This window comes from Planococcus citri, chromosome 3 (genome assembly GCF_950023065.1).
Source record: "Planococcus citri chromosome 3, ihPlaCitr1.1, whole genome shotgun sequence".
In the NCBI taxonomy this organism is placed as follows: domain Eukaryota; kingdom Metazoa; phylum Arthropoda; class Insecta; order Hemiptera; family Pseudococcidae; genus Planococcus; species Planococcus citri.
The window spans coordinates 56,980,279-57,001,597 of NC_088679.1; the positions used below are offsets into that span (position 1 = coordinate 56,980,279).

At 35.0% G+C, this 21,319-nt stretch overlaps 1 protein-coding gene across 1 annotated transcript; it reads left to right on the plus strand.

Moving 5' to 3' along the window:
- Positions 1 to 19,299: 19,299 nt before the first annotated feature.
- LOC135841156 (neurogenic locus notch homolog protein 2-like) lies at positions 19,300 to 21,319 on the plus strand. The gene is made up of 3 exons (XM_065357985.1): positions 19,300 to 19,613; positions 20,391 to 20,543; positions 21,061 to 21,319. The coding sequence occupies exons 1-3, from the start codon at positions 19,547 to 19,549 to the stop codon at positions 21,132 to 21,134; spliced, it is 294 nt and encodes a 97-aa protein (XP_065214057.1). The 5' UTR covers positions 19,300 to 19,546; the 3' UTR covers positions 21,135 to 21,319.

A 21,319-nucleotide genomic window follows, 5' to 3' on the forward strand; every position in this document is an offset into this window, starting at 1 on the left:
TGTTCTGTTAATTCTGTTATCACTACCACAACATAGGAATTTCAGTTTATTTTCATCAATTCGTAGTTGTTTCGAATTACGATTTATTTTTTGAACAACAAAATGTTACCTTAACGTAATTTAAAATATTAAATGCATAAAATGAATTGCCGCGTGCAATGTGATCATTGTAAATCTACAACTACATTCTCTCTTTCTCTCGAAAGCATAACTCATATCATTTTCATGTCATCTAATGATCTAAAAAGGCAGTAGTATTACTGGCGATAAGAAAATATAAAATAACATGTGAACATTGTACAGAAGGGCAATGCTTCGGAATTTAACTCATCGATTTCGGAGCAGTGTTAAGCGTATGCTGATGTAGTTTCACCTCAGGAACACGAATATGAAAATCATTTTGTGGTAAAATGTTTTAAACTGATTATATTGATGAAAACATAAGCGCGAATGTCATAAATGTTTACCACGACCGAACGGTGGATATGACCGATGATACGGGCTCAGATGCATAACGAAGGGGCATTTATTTACTAGCAGGGATGAGCTTGCCAGTATTCATTCGTTTTTTATTTCATTTCAATCAAATTTCAGATAGAATGATGCAGCAAAACACTATTTTTAAATTTCATCTACGACTTACGAGTAATCTCACTTGACTACTAGAGTAAAGGAAGTTGCAATTTTTGAAAAATAATCTCAATCAATAGGTATAGCATCGATGTTTTATGTATTTACGCAGTTTGAAAAAAATTATAATTGAAAATTACGTAAAAATTTAATACTCAACGATATTCACTATTCAGATGAGGATACGACGACATACAACACAGCTGTGAATAGCATGAAAAATAACAAGTCCCGACGCATGCGCACAAAACTTGCGGATGTTCTGTACCGATTGCCTCGTCAAGTTTTGAGATGAGATCTTTTAATTGAAGGGGAGCGCCCCCACTACCAATTTTGGGCAAAACTTTCGAAAAAAAATCTGGGGCATGTGATATATCGAATTGTATGTTTTTGGTGACGCTGAACACGAATATGACGTTAGATTTTTGATTGGACCCCATCCACGGCCCCCAGCACCTCCCCAAATGGGGTGAAAGTTCAAAATAGGGGTTTTTTCGTGCGACACATCAAATAGCATGTTTTTGGTGACGCTGAATACGAATATGACGTCAGATTTTTGATTGGACCCATCCACGGCCCCCAGCACCTCCCCAAGAGGGTAACCTAACAGAAAATGGTTTCGATCGTGTGACACATAAAATACTATGTTTTCGATATCGCTGAACACGAATATAGCCTTAGTTTTTCAAATTGACCTCACCCATGGCTTCCAGAACCTCCCCCAAATGGTAAAACTTCAAAAAAATTGTTGGAGGCCGTGGATGGGGTCCAACCAAAAACCTGGTGTCATTCTAAATAAAAAGGACTAAAACTGAGAATTTTTTCAGAATTTTTACTCGAGAAGATCATGGTTATATTTAAATTATAAGTTTTTAAATCAATTTTTTCAGGTTTTTGAAAGTGGCAACACTGATTTTGACATCATTCGCCGATTACCTTTTTAAATTACTACAATTTGAAAAAAAGTTCAGAATTCCATACAACGTACAACCGGAGCAATTTGCAACTGAAATTTTCCATTTTCGGCCATTAGAGAACTTTGAAGCCCCACAGCTCCGCCAAAAAAAATTGAAAAAATGTTCGGTTTGCGTCATTCGTCATTCGTCATTGTTTGATGACCTCTACACATGATCTGATCTTGAAAAAAAATCGAAGACCCGCAAAAATCCGCCGATTTGGCATATACAAAGGTATGAGTAATTCTCAACAAAAAAAAAAAAAAAAAAGGTAAATTTTGATATGCATTATTTCGAAAAACAAGTATTTTTTTGGAAAATTTCAACTGGGAATCATTTGTATTGGTGCCTCAGATCATCATTTTTCTAGTGTTGGCCTCAATTCGATCCACCCCTTCCCCCCTAATAATGGGCCCTGACCGCCCTAAAATAGCGATAATTAGGATTCGACACTCATCGACGTGTAAGTGTGTAATACGTATGTCGATTGATATGTTTTCGAGCCCGCAGAGTTCGAATCTGGACCAATTTTTTTGGTGGGGGTGGAAGTAAGAGGCGTGGGGAGGGGGAAATGTCAAATTTTGCTCATATTATCGTGTAATATGTCGACTAGCGCGATAAAAGTATACAGCTGTCTGAAATTTGCCCAGGTCGACGGACAAATGAGCGCTGCACAAGCCGAAGGACAATCTCAACGTTTTTTCGTTTCCAGCCTTACTTACTAGACATCATTTGATTTTCAACGTACTATAATAAATGTGCAATTACCATTGAGAATAACTTCCCGTTCTCAATTGTCTTTTTTTTGGGGGGGGGGGGGTCATTCGCATAAATAAAAACACAAGCCGAAGGACACATTTTTTTCCGAACACCAAAACTTCACAGATATAAATACGATCAGAACTTAAAATTATAGATAATTTGAGTGTTTTTCATTTCTTTAAAAAATGGTAAAATTGAGAGAAAAAAAACAGAACTTTGGAGAAATTTTAGGGTTAGTCTGACTTCCCTAACTTCCCCCTGAAAATCACCACTGGGTAGAATGCTATGAAAGAATGTACCGTGTCAGCCGGCTCGCTTCATTTGGATTTTCGAAATAACAGGTCGTGAAGATAAAGAAGAGGTTAACGACACACGTGATTTCTCGATCATCATAAACAATGGTAGCGCATTCCTCTTTAAATTAATCGTAGTAGGCCTATACCTTATTCGATTAGAACGTGAACCCTACATACCTACGTGCCAACTTAATGAGTAAAGTCGTTCTACGAGTAAACATTGAAAAATCGCTAAAATTTTTAATATTCGGTGGTAGTAAAGTGAAAAAAATCGTGTATTTTACGTAACTAGTAAATGTGAAAATGGAGAAATTATCGAGAATGCTGACGTTTTGTCTAATTTCCTTCGTTTTAATAGAATCAACAGCAACAGCAATGCCTTGTGTTGAAGACAAAATCCCGAAGTGGCCGGAGTTCGATGAAGACGAAGACCGTCTGGAGTTGACTGAAAAGCCAAAAACAGACGCTGATCCAACGTGGACCCTAAATGTACACTTCACTACATGGACACTCAATGGTTCGTTTAGAGTGGGTAATTTCTATCAAGGCCTTGGAGATGGACCTCAGTTCAAGGACGGTAGAAATATTTTGTGTAGTGAAAATAACGTAACAGTCGTATTCCAAAGGGAGATTAATTCGTTTATAGAGGGAAAGATGGACGTTCGCCTTATATTCGATGATTGGCCTTATTTTACGGATGCTGCCGAAATAGAATTTTATCGTGCGCGTAGCAAATCAGACCGAGAAGTTGTTGTGCCAGTGATATCTTCTCCTCGTGCAGGAGATGTTTTCGCGAAAAAAGTACGCGGCATTTGTTATTTCTACGATGGCAACACAGGCCCATATTGGCCGCAAAACGAGCATGCTGAATACGATTTATTCATACAATGCGATAGAGTTCAACCCTACCCATCGATAGATGTTCAGTTATCCAACTACACAGCAGAATATTATAAAAATAGAATTCGTGATTCAATCCGTCAAGAACTTCAACAGGCGTTAGATTCACTGTCATAAGTGTTGTGTTGAATATTTCAGTTGATCGCAGTGAATTAACAATAGGTAATGCATGATTGCCAATCTTGAATCTATGTTTATTTTTAAGCAAAAAACTTTCTTTGAGCAGGGTGTCTACTGGGATTTTTTGACCGAAAATCACTACCTTTCAAAAAAAACATTACTGCCTTCCAAAATATTTTAACCCCTCTACCCTACCACAAGAGTTTTCATTTTTTTCAGCTTTTTTTGATCTATTAAAGGATTTTATTCACATTTGAGCTGATTCACAGTCACCCACACAGCGGTTTTTTGACCAACCTTTTTTTATGATTGATAAGAGGAGAATACTGCGGTTGAAAACCCCTCCTCGATATGCTTGCCTGAAATTCAAATCAAATGTGGATAAACTTGTTGAATAGATCCAAATATGGGCCACAATTTTCAGCTGCCCAAATTTATTTTCACACATTCTGTAGCAGAAATTTTGAAATTCCATTTCTGGGGAGAACAAATATCGCGCTGGAAGCTTCAGAATGGCTAGAAATGACGAATGTTAATTCATGAGAGTTGATTTTAGTTACAGAGCTGCAGGGGGAGGGGGTAAAATCGAAATTTTTTCAACTTTTTACGCTTACGCCAGATACCCGCCTTCCACGGATTTTTTAAGCTATTTAGCCAGGAGTTGGAAGCAAAAATGTTGAATAATTTAAATTTTTCAAAAACGATGTTACCAACAATCACAAAAAATTTGAATTGTTCCATTGCAAGGTTGGTGTAGTAAGATCAAAAATAAAAAAATCGCACCCTTTTTTTTGTTACCTATTGTTCGTTGTTTTTCTCGGACTTTTGGTCTGTGAAAATAAAATTTAAAAAGAGGACAGAACATAATGTTTGGAAAATTTTCAATTTCGCCCGAGTGAAGTGAGGCTGAAAGATTTTAACAATTTGTGAAGTAGGTACCTATCAAATAATACTTATTTGTAATTTTCAATATAAAAGTTTCAACGTCAAACTTTCAAGCTTTCTTTCTGTGTTACCTACATAGATTAATTTTTTGCCGTTTTGTTATTTCGCACCCATACCAACCTTCTGTGTAGATTTGATTATGTCTATGAAATTTCTAAAGGTATAATGTTTCATTGTTGAAAATTTTTTAAAAATTGTGCAATAGAATTTAAATCTGTCCGAGCGAAGCGAGGGCAAAACCTTTGAAAAAATTTACCAATTCGAAAAGTAAAATGGCTGATGCAAAAAGTTGATTTTCATACTCGTATGTAGCTTCAACATTTAAAAATTTTAACAATAGTTTTCAGGAAATTATAATCATTTCAAAAATAGAAGGAAAGGTCTAAAGGCCCGAGTGAAGCTAGGTCGAAAGCTTCCAAAAATTAATAATTTTTCAGAATAAAACAACATTACGAGTAATTACTTATGTAAATCTAATGTGAATAGTTTTTTTTTTTTTTCAAAAAAATATGAAAAATTTGCATTGGTTTTTTCCTGTTGAAAGGGAGGAGAGGGGAGGGTGTCCTTTAAGACGAATCTCAAAAAATTTCAGTTGGTATTGTGTAGCTCCAAAAAATCCTTAGAATAGGCCCTGGGGGAGGGGGTGGACGAGGCAAAATTTTACATTACAATTTTTTGCTTTTCCAAGGTCTTCAAACATCCCAAGATTTTTTTCAAGCAAGCTGATGTCGAGAATGTAGGTAATTTTGTCATTTCAATTTTTGATTTTATTTTCACCTCTTAGGCTCTTGTTACTGCAATGAAATTGGGCAAATAAAAAACTTTTTTCAAAATTAGAAATTTTTTTTTAATGGAAAATTTGAACAAATTTGAAAAAAAAATATACCAAGTTTTCGAGAAAGCTATCGAAAATTAGTATTTCGAGGGGTATGAAAACGTTGTTTTCTTGGGTGAGGAATGAAGATGTTTACCTATTGTTTTTGCTTCAAATGTTTAGAACTTAAATGATTATTCAAAAAAAAAAAAAAAAAAATCAAACTTGGAAAAAAAGCAAACGAATTCGAGTGAAGTAAGGCCAAGAAAGCTTTCAAAAATTCATGTTTCAAGAAGTAAAAAAAAAAAATGTTTTTTTACGGAGGTGAGGGAGTATTTTTCTGTTCGAAACTTCGAACATTTCTTGAATTTGGACAATAAGTTTTTTATATTTATATCGAAAAAGAAGAGCAAATAGCCCAAGCGAAGCGAGGGAAAAGGCTTTCAAAAATATGTAATTCCAGTTCTAAAAATGTCAACAAATGAGCAATTTTCTACAAAATTTTTCTTATGTGGAAAATCGGATTTTCCGTTTTTTTCATTTTTCACTACCTTTTCTGCTGAAAGTCACTACTTTTTCACTACTTTCACTACCTGGTAGACACCCTGTTGGGGTACTCGATATTTCTGCAGTATACAGAAAAAATTAGAACAAATTGGTAGAATAACTTGATTAATATATATTTGTTTTTATCACGAAAAATGTACGAAAAAATTTCTGTGCACGCTGTAGATATAATTAAATGTAGTCACCTTTCTGTAGGATTGAATTGTGACATGTCTTCGTTTTATAGCAGTTTTTTTCTGTCCATGTTTTCTAAATTTAATACCTAAGTTAAGTATAAGATTAAGTACATATTTACCCACGTATCTCGACTGTATTTTCATTCAATTCCTACTAGGTACTTATTATCAATTAAACGTGTGTATTTTATAATAATTCTGTTATTTTTGAATCAATCTAACGATACCGTACCCTACTCTTTTTTTCGTCGCAATCATTATGCGTAATTCACAATTCTTACCTAAACTGGTAGAAATTTTTAGTAAAATGTTACTGTAAATTTGGCACCATTTACAATATTTTTGGTAAATGTTGTCTTATTATGGTGAATAAATATTATACGAAAAATGATGGGAAAAGCTTTCATTTCGCTGGCGAATATTTCCGATTTCCTAAGTATTTTACAAATCATCAAATAGATAGGTAGTAAACATAACATAAAAAAACTTCGCAGTTGAACATTTCTCCTTCTAAACTGATCTAATGGACGATTTCAATGAAACGACACAGTGACGTCACTTGACGGACAGATGCGCTGTGATTGGCTGATAGCGTTATCAAAATTTTTTTGGCCATCAATTAAAAGGCTGCTAGGGGGTGTCAAAGTTTTCAGTGAACCTGAAATATCATCCATTTCAGCAGTGGATTACTCGATAACCGCGATACCTACCAAAATGGAACTTTTTCCAATAGTTAGGGGTTTTGAAAGGCTTTTTGGGGATATCATAAAAATCAGTGTTTCCACTTTTTTTCGTACGATAAATTAGCTCGAAAAGTTTCAAAACGTAGTTTTCATATCGTTCCGACTCCCAAAAATTCTGAAAAAAATATACAATGGACAACTTTTTATGCTGAACGACATATTAAAAAATTGGGATGGCATTATTTCGTAAAGTCGATTTTAAAAAATTGAAAGTTTGCAAAAAAATGCGATTTTTTGATTTAAAACGTGAAAAAAAGTTTTGATTGGTGAAGTTGACTCATTTTACCCCTATTTTTACATATCCGTTGAAAAAGTTGAAAACCCTCCTTTCACTCGATAAAATGAACTCTATCACAAAAAAATCAATATTCAAAAAAATTCAAAAATTAAACGAATTTCAATTTTTTTTGCTACGAGTGTGATTTTTACCAACTTTTTCATGAAATACGATAGAAAGAGGTCAAAATAAGACATTTGAATAAATTCAACTTTTTTTGATGTTTGGTATTGAAAATTAAATTTTTTCGAATTTATTTTGATTTTTTTGTGATCGAGTTCATTTCATCGAGTGATGGAGATTTTCTAACTTTCTCAACGGATACGTGAAAATAGGGGTAAAATGGGTCAATTTCACTGATCAAAACTTTTTTCAATGTTTTAAATCAATTTGATTTTTTTGTAACTCGCTACTCACGAATTTTCCCCGAATGTAATTTGGAATCTCCCCGACCCTGAGTCTCCTTTCTTCAATTTAGAAATGAAACTACCGTATGTTGAAAAAAGTAGAAGGAATCGAAGATCAGTCAGGTCTCAAAAACTGCACTGAGAAAAATGAGTTTTCGGACTTGAAAAAATTGACTGTCATCTTATCAAGCTGTCGCACAGTGGGCTGTGAGCACCCTCAAAACGGGCGTAATTCAAAAACTTACAATGAACCCTAAAAAAATGGTATAATGATACCCTCCCTTATGTTTTTGGGGTCGCAGAATACGAATTTGACAATATTTTTTTTGTAGGGGTGGGGGGTGAGGGGGTTAGGGGAGCGAAAAATTCAAAATTTGACTATAATGATGTGTGATATGTCGAAATGTATGTTTTTGAGGGTGTAGATCACGAATCTGACAATATTTTTTTCATAGGGGTCAATGGTGGGGGCTGAAGGGGGTGAAAACGGTGAAAAATTCAAAATTTGACTATAATGATGTGTGATATGTCGAAATGTACCGAATATGAATAATTCAACTAAAAGTGAGTAATTTTCATCAATTTACTCGGTTTTAGTTGTTATAAAGTAATTATAGAGGTATAATTTACGTTGAAACTCCGTTTTTTGTCTACTCTGCTGCATAAATAGGAATAGAAAAAATTTTCGCACGTAGATGCACGGGAAATTCCAGTGGCTGGTAATACTTAAGATAGTGCATTTCAAGATGTTAATTGCCATTTTTGCCCTAAAGTGCCCCCGCGACCTCCACAGTCGATTATAGTGAAAAATCTTGGTGAATTTCGTTAAAATGTGACAAATTTTTTCTTCCAGGGACTTTGACGGCTCCCCAATAGAAAATTCTTCATCCCCCACACTTCACCCCCTCTACACCCTCGAAAACGTACATTTTGACATATCACACGTTATTATGGTCAAATTTTGAATTTTTCACCATCTTTACCCCCTTCATCCCCCACCATTCACCCCTACGAAAAAAATATTGTCAAATTCGTGATCTACACCCTCAAAAACATACAATTCGATATATCACACATCATTATGGTCAAAATTTGAATTTTTCACCCCCTTCATCCCCCACCATTCACCCCTACGAAAAAAATATTGTCAAATTCGTGATCTACAACCTCGAAAACATACATTTCGACATATCACACATTATTATAGTCAAATTTTGAATTTTTAAACATTTTCACCCCCTCAGCCCCCATTATTGACCCCTACGAAAAAAACATTGTCAGATTCGTGATCTACACCCTCAAAAACATACATTTCGACATATCACACATCATTATAGTCAAATTTTGAATTTTTCGCTCTCCTAACCCCCTCACCCCCCACCCTTACAAAAAAAATATTGTCAAATTCGTATTCTGCGACCCCAAAAACATAAGGGAAGGTATCATTATACCATTTTTTTAGGGTTCATTGTAAGTTTTTGAATTACGCCCGTTTTGAGGGTGCTCACAGCCCACTGTGTGTCGTAACACCTCAATCGAAGGTAAAGAGACACCGGCTGAAATGATCTAAAGCTATATAAGCAAACAACAGGATTAGAAACATTGAAACCAGCGCAAAATACTCCGCAATCAAAACCTATTCTCACCACCAGAAAATTAGGTACTTATTGAAGACAGGGTAACTATTGAGCCATGACTACTGCAAAAATCAATCAACGAAAACTGTACAGAAAACATTCAGAAACTGGCTATAGGTATCCCGAAACGACATATCTCAATTAAGCAAAACCCAAGTGAAAGGAGCATTATTTAAAGATGAAAACATTCTGCCTACATCAGTGCGAATGCAACAGCAACGACGTCAAGAGAATGTCATACCCAAAGCCGAACATCGTAGAAAGAAATGTCGGTCGAGAAATCAACAGGCGCAAATTTCAAGACGATCAAATAGAGTAAAGAAACCTGTAGTCAGACTTGATAGTTGATGTACGAGTCTATTCGTAACCACTTCGATTGTGTTCGTTAATGATTGAATTTGAATTTTCTTCGTGCAGATAATAATCGGTGTCGATTGGAGATAGAAAATAAATAATTAAAAACGCCCTCATGAACTGCAAAGCACACGTCGAAAAAATCTTCGCCATACAACTCGATTATGCGAAAAATACAGCGAAACAATTCGGTTATAACGAGATTGAAAAATACGTATTTTCCATCGTCGTCGTCTTAATGAATTAAAATTTCATTTCGTCGTTTTCGGAGACTCGTCTTTCGCACCGTACGTATCGGCTGGTTTTATTAAACTAAAAGTAAATTTCCATTTTTCTCTCATCCTCATCCACCAGACCTCCGCATGTAAGAATGAAATAAAATACACTCGATTCGAATCATTCTCATTTCCTCCCTTCCCCCGTTCTCTGACTCCTCGCATAGGTACCTCTACAGTACAGTACGCAATTCCACGAGAAAATAACGAATGAGACGCGATTAAGTGTAACTGAATTGTCGCGCATTGATGAATGCGACGTCGAGATGTACGAATTCCAGCACCCCCGACTACGTCGCCACCTCTACGATGTACAACAATTTCCCTTAATTTGAGTCAACCGAATCTCCACGTAACCCCTGGATGTACCATATGCATTCCCTCGTAATAATTCCACCATAGTCTGGTACACTTGGAATTCCTTTGAGGAGTCGCGCCCAAAGGAGAAATATTTTCGCTTATCGTACAATGGTGTACGTAGATCAGCTAAGAATGGAAGTTTTCCAATTTATAATTAAGTTACAACCTTTTCGCCATGTTCCCCATTATCTTCTGCCGACTGAATTGATATAGCCGAAGTTGCTTCATTACGCAAATGTGGATGAACGTAGCCCTGCTCCTTCGTAAACCCGCGACGAGAACAATTTTATTCCAATTTCTACGCGTATTATTAATGTTTTTCGTTTAAAAAGACAAATTTTCCATGTTCCTACACCTACACCTTGCGCGTTATTGCTGGAGCGACAAGCGACACGTTGCCGGAGTGATTAGAGTTCTTTTGTCCCCAATTCGTACAGTGACGAAGTTTTAAAATAGCGAATGAGAATCCATTTATTTTTGAAAATAATACTTAGTGAATTCTCAATCCTGGCTGGGGAGAGGGGTGAATACAAGTACGAACATAAATTCATTTTCTAGATTCGGCCTTGTCAACGCCCCCCCCCCCGCATCATGATAACAGAATTTTCTAAACGTTGAAAAAATTGTGTGACATGCAGGTATAGTTTAAATATCGGCTCGATTTTTTCAATTCAGCCACTCCAATGCCATCGATCATTAAAATATCCTAAAAATGGAAAAAAATCGTGTGACATGGTGTATTATTAGATTTTTGAGAGCGATGCTAAATTCCCAATATTACAATATAGATGAAAAACGAGCTTCAATGAATCATTTTTACTTTATAAGGATCCTCTTTTGGAGGGGAAATGGAGTAAATTGTGCTTCAAAATCAAGCAGTCCGGTCGGACTGCCCGACAAGGTAAAGAAAAAAAATAATAATAATTTAAAAAAAAAAAAAAAAAAACAGTCCTACCACTACTGCTTATATTCTGTGCACAATTATTAGCAGTTTTGGACTCCACCGCAATCGCTAACCAATATACGTACAGATTTGAAATTTTAATATGTTATTAAGCTCGCCGAGCTCTTTTTTAATTTGAGCTATTAATGAACCTTGTATGATAAAAAATAGCGACATTATGCTAGTCCGAAGTTAGCGTTTTGAAGTAAATTTTTCACATACCTACGACATTATACATATTCATTACTGTGATCGTATTGTAAAGGGAAAATTTTGGAAATCTGATGGAAAAAGCACAATCTACAGTAAATTTACTATAATTGTGCAAAATTTGAAGAAAATTGGTTGCTTCTGAGAAGCTGTAGGTCTGACGACGGAAAATGTAGTATCAAATTTTGTATGTATTTGTGGTGGTTATGGTGGAGTTGAACGGAAAGAGAGAGATTTAAAGTGAACATTTTGGAAATCTGATGAAAAAAGCACAATGCATGGTAAATTTACTATGTTTGTGCAAAATTTGAAGAAAATTGGTTGCTTCTGAGAAGCTGTAGGTCTGACGACGGAAAATATACGATGAATGATGATATGGTGGCCATGACCGTAGAGTTGATTGCTATGCGGGACGTAGAGAGAAAAAGATGGGAGCGGGTTGGGTTTGGGCGAAGCCCACAGGAGGGGTGTGGGGGGACTTCGTCCCCTCCCCCCCCCAACAAACGGAATTGGTGATATAATATTTAGTGATAAGTATAATATGCTGGAAGAAAAGAATAGAATCCGATGAAATGCTCGAAGAAAGGAAAGTGATCCGATGAAATGCTCAAAGAAATCAAAGAGATCGAAGAAAGTGAGGAAGAACCAATGTGAAATTCAAGTAACAAGTAAGTTTATATAATGGTTCAGTTAACTGAAATAAGATTCAGGTATTCTACTTTCATTCTAAAATTTTCACAAATTCATATTACATGAATCGTATATGTGGATAACGCTTTCATGTTATCAACGCAGGTGCGCTTTTAATATATTAATTTCTACAGTACATAATGAAACTTCCTCGATAAGAGAACTTTTTAATAAAAAATTGAAATTAATTAGGGTGAGACAGTTTAATGCATGGGATACCTGTAATGAGTTGGGGAAGGCAGAAGATGGAATTAAAAATACCTCGAATATTGTGAAATAGGCATTTCAAATACATACGTACAATATTTTCAAGCATTCTGAGTGCCTTCATTCACTGCTTTCAAAAAATTTGACGCGCATAATTCCCCCACCCCCCACCCCCAACTTTAAATGTGTCCTATAAAAATATAAATTATTCTGTATTAAACAAAACTTGAATAAAGTTCGGCGTCTTTTCAGTACAGAAAAATATGAAAAATCTAGCATAGGCTCAAAAAATGGCTTCAAAAAACCATCAACTGATTTGAAAAGTGAGAAGTAAGTACTTACGTAATGATGTAATGAAGAATCAATAATTTTACTATTTTGATGGAACTTTTGTCAATAATGTTGATTTTATATTAAAAATTCAGTAAATTCTAAATTTTTAAAAATTCGACAAAAATTTAAAATACGAGTAAAATTCAGCGAGTAAAATTTGTCTCGGAGACCGAGATTATTTTTGTATTCTCTTCTGAATTTTCTGCTTTGATCCTAAAATTGTCAGCTGTCTGGGATACTTTTCATGATGAAGAGAGGAGAGGGGGGCACCGAAAAAAGTTTGCCCAGGACGGAAAAATTCTTAAACTCAACCCTGAAAGTCCGGTTTTTAATTCAAACTTTCCTATGTGTGTACAAATAGTTCCCATATTAATCAAAATGTTAAACATCCCACTAAAGTAATGTTTTGGGGTTCATTTAGTTGCAAAGGAACGAATCCATTAGTGCCAGTGACCGGAATGATGAAACAGAATCAGTACATCGAAGGACGTATATACGAATATTAAGATAGAATATTGTTAATCTTTATTTTTTTTTCGCAGACGATGCAATGTTTGCGGGTACTATTTTGGATCGAAAGGGCACCTGGATGACCACGTAAGAGTTTACCATCCAACGGCCATTAAACCAGTCGAAGCCGAATGGGACCAATATTTACGAAGCGACAAATGTCAGTACTTGTGCTCGAGTCTTGATGTGTACCAGCGTCATTATCGGCACACGCATCAGTCAAAAAAACCGAAGGCGCAGGATCCCAAGGATAAAACGCGGCCAAAAGGAGTTACGTAAGTATTAAAAATATTTATATTCAATAATAAATTAAAATTATTCATGTATTTTACTAAGTTTTTTATGTTAGTCTTCACAGATGCGTGTTGTGTAAGAAGTTTTGGCGGACGCGGAAGGAGAGGGGCGAGCAACATAAAACGCGACCACAAAAAAGTGCCCGTACATGATCGATACATTCAATTCCCTAAAGGCGCACCGCACGGGTTAGTGTTAGAGATCTTTAGTATTACTGTAATACAATATATTACATATTTAATTAAACTTAATGTACAACTTCCAGCTCATCACTCGAAAGAAAGTATCCTGAAGAAAACTGGAGGCGTGAGGGGCAATAAGGTGCAGAAGAGAAAACGGTCTTCCTCCAGCAGCGACGAATCACCTCAATCATCTCAATCATCGTCATCGTCGTCTGATGAAAACTGATGTGGCGTGAGCTTTTTCGTGCGCCGCCTCATTTTTTTTTTCAAAATTTAAAATTTTTACCTTTTAATTCTGTTTTACGAGTCAAGGATTTCTTTTTTTATGTTTTCTGTTCTTTTCAAGTTTGCTTTGTTTTAAATCGAGGTTTTTTGTCAAGTTTAGTGAAATTTTTGATGATTTTGTTTTCTTTTTTTTATGCAGTGATTTATAAACTTTTTTTCGATGTTTATTTTTCATGATTTTTTCATTGTTTTAGATAACTTTTTGTTTTTGAATAAAATGATTGAATGGATACCTAATACATACCTACTGTATCAGTTGTGCTGATTCTTTATTAGATTTTTAGTTTTACTGAAAATTGTCCTGTTTCTTCTATTTACGATTTTTTTTTGTTTTGGAATTTGGCAGTGGGAAAATTCAAAATTTGAAATATTATACCTACGAAGCTGAAATTTTAACCAGTGGTCTTTGGAAACTTTGAGAGGACACTTTATTTTTTTCAGCTCCGAATCTCACGTTTTAACCCCTCTATTGAGGCCCAACATTGCCAAATTTGAAAAATACAAAATCTGAAAAAATGTACCCAAGAAGCTGAAATTTTAACCAGGGGTCTTTTAAGGCTCGAAGAAAACACTCAATTTTTTCCAGCCCCAAATTCCAAATTTTAGCCCTCTTTTTGGGGCCCAATATTTTTTGGACCCCTTTGAGTTGCCCTCGAGGTCTGAAATTGAACAAAGTCTAATTAAGAACAAAGGCGGTCATATCAAGTATTTTTCTGTTTTCATGTAAATATTAATAGTTTGTGTGTTTTTTTTGCATCTTTATTATAGGTAAGGTACTATCACGTTTTTAGTAATTTCCATGCTACTTAAGATGAAGACAAAATCATCCGCATCACACCGTTTTTCAAAACCTCGCTACACCCATACCGCTAACAATTTTGAAAAAAAATCATTGGGGGTGAAAGCCCTATCCTTCACAAAAATTTTGATGTGTTTGAACCCCCCCTCCCCCAATTCCAACAGCTCATAAAAGCTCACTGAAATAAACATGAGAAAATAGTCAAGTCTTTCAGTTTTCCGAATTTACTGGACGAACCCGTAAGCCCTAGCAAAAATCTGATGGCAGAATTCTGAAAAAGAATTAAATTCTCTACAATTTCTTTTAAAAATTGTACCTACGTTTTTGAAGTTGGAGTAAAAAAAAGTTTATCTTTCTGGTTAGAGTAAGAAAAAGTTGCAGCGACTTTTTTTTTACTCAAACTTCAAAGGCGTGCAGATTTCAAACTGAGCGTCCTACGAAAATTTCAACGGTTCGTCCAGTAGATGCAGAAAACTGAAAGGCTGATAAATTCCTCATATTTACTTCAGTGAGCTTTTACGACCTTTTAGAATTTTTTTTGGGGGGTCAAAAACGTCAAAATTTTCGTGCGTGAAAGATAGAGCTTTCACCCACAATATTTTTTTTTTTCAGAATTGTTAACAGCATTGTTGTAACAGGGTTATGAAAAACAGCGTATCTAATGCTGTGATTTTGCTGCTGTACCAAAGTATGTAATAGGTATGCCGGTGAAATTTTTTTATCAAATGCATCTTAGGTACTCGCCTGCGCAGGCCACCATACATTGACGAAGTGCTAGGTAATGAAAAACTCGTATGAATTGCTAAGGAATGAAAAACTCTTCTCGTAAGTGTAGCGAGATTCGAGGTCGAATGTTATTCATTGATCATATCGACAGTACACGATATAAGACAAGATGCTGTCAAATTTCGGTTATGGCTATTTCAATTCGTCCTTCCCCGAGTGGCCCGGCCAAGTCGTTGACATTGACGACGATGGCGTCCACAAAGTGAAATATGTAGGGGGAGATTATTAACCGATATTACCGAAGCTGCTAAAAGACTATTAGAATTTATACTTAAAACACACGTATGTAAGATTGTAATTATCCCTCCGATTTACACCAGTGAAACAGAACAAACCTGCAAAGATTTGAGAGCCTGGTTTCGATACACCGCCGTGCTCCTGAGTCGATCTTCAAGAATCGTGTATCTGCATGAAGTTGAAACTGTCGTGGACCATCATTTACCGATCGAGCATCGGTCGAACATTCCTACGTTAACGCAAAGTTCTCACCTCGAAGTACTGCTAGGATTAATACCATATCTCGCTGACCGAAGGTTAATGAAACCTTTCATGAAACGTGCGAATACCGACGAAACCAATCATGCTGAAAAAAGACGGTGAAAATTTAATTAACAAAGTATCGACGTAACGTATTATATTGTATCGCGATTAATAATTACTTCCCGTGTATGTTGATTTATTCTACCGATATTTTCGTGATGAAGCACAAGAAATGAAAGCGTAGGTACATACCGTATAGACCAAAAATAACAGTGCGTTTGCTGCAATTTGCCATTATGCAGGACCAACGGACGCTGCTCGTTCTATAATAAAAATTATCCCATTTTAATAAATTTTACTTTAGGGTAATACCTTATTTTTTACATCTCAAATCGATTGGAAACAGTCCACGAATCGATTTGAGCAGTTCTGGAGCTTCCAGCAGATTTTGAAAGTTGGAATTTCCACAAAATTAAAGCAAAAATTTATTTCAACATATACTGCATCGATTGAAAGTGATTTTAAAACTGTTCTGGAGCCTTCAACGATAGTTTGAAAAATCCAAAACGTTTGAAATTTTACCTAGGAAAACTCACGAGTTCCTTCGCTTCGTCAAGGCCTTCGGAAAAGCTGTCGCTAAAGCCTTCATCAATACCTTTGCCAAAATCTCCAAAAGCAAGAGTTCTTGGAAATTTCTGGCAAAAAACTCGACTTTTAAGCAATTTCCAGGTAAGAAGAAGGACTTTTTTGGGTGAATTTTTGGTAAGAAGCAAGACTGACAATTTTAGCGAAAAATAGGTAGGCCTTTTTGGCAATTAATAGTAATCCTATTGCGAATTTAAAATAATAGTGATCATCGTATCTTCGTACGTTATCTGCATATTGCTTCAAGTTCACTGTATTCTGATTCGGATACGTTAAAAAAATGCAGAAACGTTCTATTTTTTATCCTGATTCTTCTTAGAACAAAGGAAAAATAGGATTGAGGGTGGAACCTCATCCGTTCAACGACCTCCAAGAGTTCATTTCCATCAATTTTTCGGTGGTATTTTTTTCGGACTGCATAAGAAAATCTCAGAAAAAGGGATTTCAACGAAATTCGTTCAAATTCGGTACCCAGCCTTTGGTATTGAGTACGTTGAATTGAAGGTGTTTGAGTGGAAATAACCTGGACTCGAAATTCGTGGATGTCCAAATTTTTGAGAGAGGGTGAAAAGATGAATAAATCAAACTAGAAACCAATCGATATAGAAAATCAAAGGTTGTATAACATTTTCAAAAATCAGCCTCTTGAAGAAATTTGAAGGGGAGAAAGCAGACTTTTTCTTGTTTTTTTCAACATTAAAAAATCTTTACAACTCCTCCACTACACCCCTTTTAGGCTGCAAAAAAGTGGATTTTTGTGCGTTTTTTTCGGAACGTTTCAATTTTATGTCATCACAGACGCATCCCCAAATTGACCTACCTATCTCTATAAATTTATTATTTATTTAGTTAAAAATGTACCTACTGTTGTTCATTTAATTTCTTAAGGTAATAATTTTTTTCAAATTTATGAAGCCCCTTCAATTTTAGAGTTGGGCAAAAAGTATGAATAACATTTTTTGATCGTCTTGATGTCCTCTATCCAAATCGCTAATCAGTTTTTTAAAAATTTGAAATTTTCGAAATTGAAAAAATTTTAATTTTCAACATTGGCAACCCTGAATTTCCAAAACAAGGCTCGTTTCAGAAAAAGTGAATATACCGTGTAGGTAGCCCCTTCATATACTACATGTTGGCAACCGCTTGGTCCGACCGGCAACCAACACTTCTGACCATTCCCTAAGTAGTGAAATTTCACTGTTTCAAATTTATAGAATAAGAACGTGAAGAGTCAAAATTCGTTATGTATGCATTTATACGAAGGGTGTCTTGAATCCTGATCGATATAGAATTATAGATACATAATAATCTCTAACTATTGACATTAGTTATCTCGAGACTTCAATCGAATTCATTTGAATTAGAATTTAGCCATTGTGTGAAAGTAGGGTGAATTGGCAGATTTTATTACAGAATTTTAGATTATAGTTATTTGAATGTTACGTAGGTGCAGAATCACACATAAATGCCTATAAACAAAATAGGTAATTAAAAACTTTTTAGATTACAATGTAACAGAGATATAAACGTGCCAAGAGGTAATGCGTTCTATAATCAGCTAAATAACTTGAGGGTCATTCCATGATGTCAACTCAACCAAAAAATGGCGATTTTGAAAGTCATATCCTTCGATTTCGCACAAATTTTTTTTACAATATCTACCCACCCAGTAAGTAAGAAAGCCGAAATCAGTTTGGTCCCAGCCCCCTCAGGGGGCGGGTGGGGGGGGGCTCCCATTATTTTCACATTGTCTCGAGGTACTCAACTTCAGCAGTCCATTCTTCCAAAACTATGATACTTTGATCAAAACTGATTTCATATTTCGAAAGGGAATTGAATTTTGAACTTTTTAAGTATTTTGAAATTTTCAAAAGTTGAAATTTGAACTTTCAATTTGAAAGTTAAAATTTCAAAATGGCGCTGTAAATGGGAGCTACCATTTAAAATTTGATTTTTTTTCCTATTGTTTCCAGTGTTCTTTGACAACGAATAGATTTTGACTGAAAAAAATGGGCTTAAATAAATTTTGACTGAACATGGACTTCCCCCACCCCATAAAAAATTTGAAGTTTCTTGCGTGAAGTCCTACTTATTTTATGATTTCACCAAAATTAACTCGTATGAAGAAAATTATTATTTTTTATGAAACCTTATTTCATTGGCATTCCATATACAGCAGTTCAATCAAATTAGACCACGAAGAGCAACTTGGAGTCCCAAATCTTGATTTTGTTTGCTCTGTAAGTAAGTATTCAATATCCTTTCTAAAAGTTAAACTTCGTAGATATCTTTCTTGGGAAGGTTACTGGTACTGTGTTTTAATAATAATCTGAACTGCGTGTACGGCTAAACGTCGTCTTATTCATTCCATCTGTTGATGCTGCAGCGTTCGTATCAGTTCTCGAAGTATGCACCGGGAATGAGAGTTGACAGAATTGGCACCATATGCCGAACATTACTCCAGTATACTGGTGCATCGTTAACCATGTGGTTATTAATAGCTGCAGTCCCTCGCTTTTTTCGAAAAACACATTCTGTTTCTTATATGTAGTATAACACACAGATATAAACACACGCACACACATCGTTTACACAAGCAATCCTATTGCGAACAGCGAATATTTTCTAGTAAATTTGTAATTAATTACAAGATTAGGCTGGTTCATTAGGTAGGTACATTTAGCAGTCAGCAAATTATCGCTGGGTATAATATGATCGAGTAAGCAATTAGTAAATAACAGTAAGTCGACAATGAACGACGCTATAGCTTGTATAGATAGAGTGGTATTGGGCATATCGGAAGGACGGAGCCTCTGCACCGGGAAGCTGATAAAAGAGTCGAGTTACTAGTTACTTTTTAGTTATTCGGTATAACTACATATCTGGTGTAGCACGAGTTCAAATGTAAACGTAATGCTTTAAAGTGTTCATGTGAAGTGTTAAATAACGCAGTAGTTACGAAAATGGAAGCGACTTTACGATGGAGGTATTTTATTTTGATCATTTTCATCTTGAATTTAGCCATTATCGGTGAGTACTAATTGTGTTGTTTTTATTGAATTTTTGTTCTTTTAATAAAGGAGTAGAGCAAACAGCTGTACTTGTATTTTAGGAGAAAACTGCATTTAATGAAAAATACGTGAATTTTTGGAGCTTGAATCAAGTTTTTGAGACCGGAAGCTACTCGAGCTTCCACTTTTTTCTAGGGAGGTTGGGCTTACAATTTTGAGAAATTTCTGGAATCGAGTTATAATCAGAAATCAAATATTATAATTATGTCTGTTGTTACCTAAGATGTTGATCAGCTCTTTCTAGAACTCCCATCGAAGTAATTAAGTATGAAAATTGTGCTCTTGGAAGGGGGATGCATCCTCAAAAAAAGGAAAGATATTAATTTTGAAACTGAGGTAATATTTTGGAACAAAGTGGTGCATTTTTTAGTCATCACTGTCGATTTCAAAATAATGAAAAAATTTGATGTGTTTGGCTTTGTTTCTAGATTTTTTGAAATTGGCATTAATGATCAAAAAATTGGCACCACTACGTTCCGAAATATTTTTCTAGTTTTATAAATGATACCTTTCCATGTTTTGGCCTGATCAATGCAAAATATTTCAGCGAGAAAAATGTTCAAAATGAAAATTTACTCAAAATTAAAAGATTTGCGAATTTTTCACCGTTCAGTAGAACCCTAAAAACAATTCATGTCCCAAAATTTACGCTTTTTTTTATCAAATGCAGTTCTTTTTTTTTCATTTATTGCCACTCCACTAGAAAGTTTAGTATCTAATTGTTTTCATTTTGCAGGACTAGAATGCAAAGATAACAATAAAGATCCTGCCGATATATGTTCTAAAAATCCTTGTTATAACGGCGGCAAATGTTCCCAAACTTCAGTTCATCCAGGTTACAAATGTTCATGTTCCGGTACTGGATATTATGGCAATAGATGCCAAAATCGTAAGTACATATTACATACGTGTAATCTATTTTGTAGTATTCAGCATACGAATTTCATTTCTAATTGTGACTGCAACAACCACAGCAAAAAATTCCATAAATATAGGTATCCGTTTTTAGTTTTATGAAACGTTTGAAAAGTGGAAACTTTCCTACAACGAACGCGTTGTTTTCAATCATTCATAATAATTTCCTCAATGTGTTGTACTCGTAGTGAAATTGCTGCAAAATTGCTTATTGAAAAAAAAAAAGAATCTACAATCTATGTAATAGGTATAAGGTCATAGACCTACACCACGTGAAATATGCAACATCTACGCAGAAGACATGTGGTCGATAACCTCGTATTCTTTCGCAAAGCTTGATAATTACGAGTATTTCGATCTTAATTACTCACTGATAATTTACATATACTTGGTATTTTTATCTAAATTATCAAACTTGCAATACTTACCTACCTATAATATGTACCTCTACCTATTGTAACCTTGTAATTGACTTTTGTACAATGTTACAGAATGTTCGAAATCTGGCGAAAAAGAAAAACAGAAAAGAATGGCTGCTACACCGCCAGAATGTATCGTAATATAAATTTATTGATTTGTAATGCTAATTAAGGAATAAATTTAATTTTTTCATAATAAATCAAAGACCAATTTGCGTACATATTTGAGATAATTTTTTTTTTTTTTTGATAAAAATAAATTATAATAGGTATGTGCATTTTATTCAAGTATTTTTCTTTTTATACAAATATTAATAAATAATCAACGATA